This window comes from Grammomys surdaster, unplaced genomic scaffold (assembly GCF_004785775.1).
Source record: "Grammomys surdaster isolate TR1022 unplaced genomic scaffold, NIH_TR_1.0 123052, whole genome shotgun sequence".
Taxonomy (NCBI): domain Eukaryota; kingdom Metazoa; phylum Chordata; class Mammalia; order Rodentia; family Muridae; genus Grammomys; species Grammomys surdaster.
Genome location: NW_021618402.1, coordinates 1 through 4916, shown reverse-complemented (window position 1 = coordinate 4916; position 4916 = coordinate 1). Strand labels below are relative to the sequence as shown.

Here is a 4916-nt window from a genome sequence, read left to right as displayed (position 1 = left end):
TTTCAATGTTATCTCCTCTCCCATTCTTCCCCAAAACCCCTTATCCCATACCCCCTCCTCCTATTTTTATGAGGGTGTGCTTCAAACATCCTTCCAGTCCCATCTCCCTGCTCTCCAATTCGCCAATACTAGGGAATCCAAACTTTCAGGGACCATGGCCCTCAACTTCCACTGATGTCTGACAAGACCACCCTCAATTACCTTTACAGGTGGAGACATGAGTCTCTCCCTTTGTGCTCTCAGGCTGGAGGTTTAGACTTTGGGAGGTCTGGTTGAATCTTTTGATACTCCTTCTAAAAAGGACCAGAGCACCCACACTTTGGTCTTCCTTCTTCTTCTTGAGTTTCATGTGGTCTATGCATTGTGTCTTAGGTATTGTGAGCTTTTGGGCTAATATGCACTTATCAGTGAGTGCTTACCATGTGTGTTCTTTTGCGATTGGGTCACCTCACTCAGGATGATATTTTCCAGCTCCATCCATTTGCCTAAAAATTTCATGAACTCATTGTTTTTAATAGCTGATTAGTACTCCATTGTATAAATGTACCACATCTTCTGCTGTTGAAGGACATCTGGATTCTTTCTAACTTCTAGCTATTATAAATAAGGCTGCTATGAACAAAGTAGAGGATGTGATCCTATTGTCTGTTGAAATATCTTTTGGGTATATGCCCAGGAGTGGTATAGCTGTGTCCTCAGGTAACACTATGTTCAATTTTCTGAGGTACCACCAGACTGCTTTCCATAGTGGTTGTACCAGCTTACAGCCCCACCAACAATGGAGGAATGTTCTTCTTTCTCCACATCCTTGCCAACATCTGCTGTCACCTGTGTTTTTGATCTTAGGCATTCTGACAGGTGTGAGGTGGTATCTCAGTGTTGTTTTCATTTGCATTTCCCTGATGACTACAGATGCTGAACACTTCTTTAGGTGCTTCTCAACCATTTAAGCTTCCTCAGTTGAGAATTTTTTGTTCAGCTCTGTGCCCCATTTTTTAATAGGGTTATTAGATTGTCTAGAGTCTAATTCCTTCAGTTCTTTCGATACCTTGGATATTACCTCTCTATCAGATGTAGGGTTAGGGGAGGCCTTTCCCCAATCTGTTGGTTGCCCCTTTGTCCTATTGACTGTGTCCTTTAATTTACAGACGCTTTGAAGTTTTATGAGGTCCCATTTGTCAATTCTTGATATTATGATCAATTCTTGATCTTAGAGCATAAGCTATTGCTATTCTGTTCAGGAAGTTTTCTCCTGTGCCCACGTGTTCCAGGCTTTTCCCCATTTTCTCTTCTATTAGTTTCAGTGTAGCTGGGTTTATGTGGAGGTCCCTGATCCACTTGGAATTCAGCTTTGTACAAGGAAATAAGTATGGATCAATTTGTGTGCTTCTACATGTTGACCTCCAGTTGGACCAGCACCATTTGTTGAAAATGCCGTCTTTTTTCCACTGGATGGTTTTAACTCTTTTGTCAAAGATCAAGTAACCATAGACATGAGGATTCATTTCTGGGTCTTCTATTCTATTCCACTGATCGTCCTGCCTGTCTCTGTTCCAGTACCATGCCGTTTTTATCACTATTGCTTTGTAGTACAGCTTGAAATCAGGGATGATGATTGCCCCAGAAGTTTTTTTTTTTTTTATTGCTGAGAGTAGCTTTTGCTATTCTGAGTTTTTTGTTATTCCAAATGAATTTTAAGATTGCTCTTTCTATCTTTGTGAAGAATTGAGTGGGAATTTTGATGCGGATTGCATTTAAATCTGTAGATTGCTCTCAGCAAGATAGCCTTTTTTTTTTTTTTTTTTAACCTTTGCTTTTTCAAGACAGGGTTTCTCTGTGTAGTTCTAGCTGTCCTGGAACTCACTCTGTAGACCAGGCTGGCCTCGAACTCAGAAATCCGCCTGTCTCTATCTCCCAAGTGCTGGGATTAAATGCCTGCACCACCACTGCCCGGCTTTTTTTTGTTTTTGTTTTTTTTATAACCTTTTTTACTATATTAATCCTTGCAATCCCTGAGCATGGGAGATCTTTCCATCTTCTGAGATCTTTTACTATGTTTAGGTATGGACCTTGAATTCCTGAACTTTCCAAGAATTTTACCATGAAGGGGTATTGAATTTTGTCAAATGCTTTCTTAGCATCTAGTAATATGATTGTGTGATTTTTTCTTTGAGTTTGTTTTTTTGGGAGAGGGGAGGGTGGTGGCAGGTTCTTAATGTTTACTTCAAGCAGTCTTGAAACTCATTACATAGACTAGGCTGGTCTCCAATGAGATTCACATATCTCTGTCTCCTGGGTGGTACAATTAAAGGCATGCACCAACACACTCAGCTTGCCTATCTCTTTTTGTAGTTAGCCATCATTCAGATCATTTCTCTGATGTGTATAGTATTGATCTATTTGTCTCTGACTGTATGGCTGTTAATAGGCCTTTCTGCTACAAGTTTACATCCTATTTAAAGGGCCCAGAAATGACAAGGTTGGACCCCCTTTTCAGTTTCCTTCTAAAATGACTTGGTGATTGCATTAGAATTTCTGTATCATGGAGTAAGTGTGGAAATCACCAGAGTTATACGAATGTATTGTTAAAGAAGTGTATATTTCATATATTGTCAGAATTATGCTTTCTATTAAACACATGTATGGATATTTTAGGATGCACTGACATATGATGATGTCCATATTAACTTCACACCAGAAGAATGGGCTTTGCTGGATCCTTCCCAGAAGACTCTCTACACAGATGTGATGCTGGAGACCTACCTGAACCTCACTGCTATAGGTAAGACGATGACTTTTAATCCATTTATTAAAATATGAGGAAAGATGTTTCTTGGTTATTGAGCTCTTCTTTAACTTTGATTGTGAAAGAGCAACAATGTGGTAAATAAATCAGGCATAGTTCTAAGGTTCATTGATCAGAGTAACTTAACTTTTCATCAGTTTTCATTATATATCATACATTTTCTGGTAATATATTTTAGGTTACAAATCAGAAGACAATAATATTGAAGAACATCTTCAAAATTCTAGAATATATGGAAGGTAAGTTTCCTGTTCATACAAATATGTCACTAAAGAAATCTAAGTGTGCCCTTGAAGTTTTAAGAAAACTCAGTATAAGCAAGCATAGCTTTAAGTGTATTGATGATTAGTAAATTCTCACAACACCATGTAGCTCAATGTCAGGTAGTCGGGAAAAAAGCCCAAGGAAACAATGACTTAACAGCTATTACATTTTAATTATATCCCCATGGGAACTGCTCTATAGAACTGGCAATTGATTTAGGTTGATACCTCTCAGTTATTGTGAAGGACATATACATAGATTAGATGATAAGAATATGTCTAAAATCTCCTAATCGGCAAACATTCCATAATAAATCCCACATTACTCATATACATTTATTGATTTACCAAAGTATAGTGAGAAGGGTAATTTATGAGATTCAAGAAGATTATCGTGTAGAAAACTTTATCCTGATATTACACCTCTGTGATGAACAAACAGTTAAACTGTATGAATGGAATGTGGTAACCTTTCATTTTTTATTCTTGCCATAAAGATACATGTCACATTAGATCAAAGACACTTGAGCATCTATACATGGAAAGTACCTTTCTCTCTCACAACAAGTAGAAGATATACAGTTGTCTCCACTTTGAGTAGACTGAGAAGGGGATATGAATTTACAATTTATTGTGTATCCAACTTCATTGAGAATATGTAAATACATTCACACTGCAGAAAAGCCCTTTGAGTACAATGAACATGGACATTCTTCTGTTTGTCCTGGTTTATTTTGCAAATTTAACATGACAATATAGCAAAATGATGAGTACAGTCACTGTGGCAAACCTCTGAGTTCTGCCAATTCTCTTTAGAAATGTGGAAAAACTCACATGAGAAAAATGTGTCAGAAAGATGACCCATGTACTAAACGCTTTAACCTCCATAGCTATCTTCCAATATACAAAAGGAACCATAATAAAGTAGAAACTTATGAATCGAAACAAGTGATACAACTTTACAATTTGATCTCTTTTTACAGTAAACTAGACAAAATTGTAAAATTAAATTATATAGATAAAAAGAGTCATCACTGTAATCAATGTGGTAGTGTTTATACATGTCAATTGTCTTCACAGGCATAAAGGAAGTCTTGCCAGAGAGAAACCCTATGAATATATTCAATGTGATAAAGCCTCTACACTTCACAGTGATCTTCAATGGTATGAAAGAATTCACTCTGAAGATAAACCGTATGAATGTGGTAAAGCCTTTTCTTACCACAGTAATCTCCAAAACCATAAAAGAACTCACAATGGAGAAAACCCCTATGAATGTGATAAATGTGATAAAGCCTTTTCACAAAAGAGTAATCTCCAACAGCAAAAAAAGCCACATTCAGGAGAGAAACACTATGAATGTAATGAATGTGGTAAAGCCTTTTCACAACACAGTACTCTCAAAAACCATAGAAGGACACATTCTGGAGAGAAACCCTATGAATGTAATGAATGTGGTAAATCCTTTTCACGACAGAATCATCTCCAGAGACATAAAAGAACACATTCTGGAGAGAAACCCTATGAATGTAATGAATGTGGTAAAGCCTTTTCACGACAGAGTCATCTCCAGAGACATAAAAGAACACATTCTGGATAGAAACCCTATGAATGCAATGAATGTGGTAAAGCCTTTTCAATGCACAGTAATCTCCGAAGGCATAAAATAACTCATACTGGAGAGAAACCCTATGTATGTAATGAATGTGGTAAAGCCTTTTCAAAACACATTCTTCTCCAAATACATAAAAGAACACATTCTGGAGAGAAACCCTATGAATGTAGTGAATGTAGTAAAGCCTTTTCACAGCACAGTTATCTCCAGAAACACAAAAGAACACATTCTG

General features: G+C 37.2%; 1 protein-coding gene across 1 annotated transcript; it reads left to right on the top strand.

Moving 5' to 3' along the window:
• Window positions 1-2748: 2748 nt before the first annotated feature.
• Window positions 2749-4669, top strand: LOC114636235 (zinc finger protein 431-like). Its single transcript, XM_028784439.1, has 3 exons — window positions 2749-2782; window positions 2985-3045; window positions 4150-4669. The coding sequence occupies exons 1-3, from the start codon at window positions 2749-2751 to the stop codon at window positions 4667-4669; spliced, it is 615 nt and encodes a 204-aa protein (XP_028640272.1).
• The last annotated feature ends 247 nt before the right edge of the window (window positions 4670-4916 follow it).

Excerpts from the sequence above, each read along its gene's own strand:
- LOC114636235 (XM_028784439.1), top strand. The coding sequence starts at position 2,749 with ATGCTGGAGACCTACCTGAACCTCACTGCTATAG. Across the intron at positions 2,783-2,984 it reads CCTGAACCTCACTGCTATAG|GTTACAAATCAGAAGACAAT; the intron begins GTAAGACGATGA and ends AATATATTTTAG. Across the intron at positions 3,046-4,149 it reads AATTCTAGAATATATGGAAG|GCATAAAGGAAGTCTTGCCA; the intron begins GTAAGTTTCCTG and ends TTGTCTTCACAG.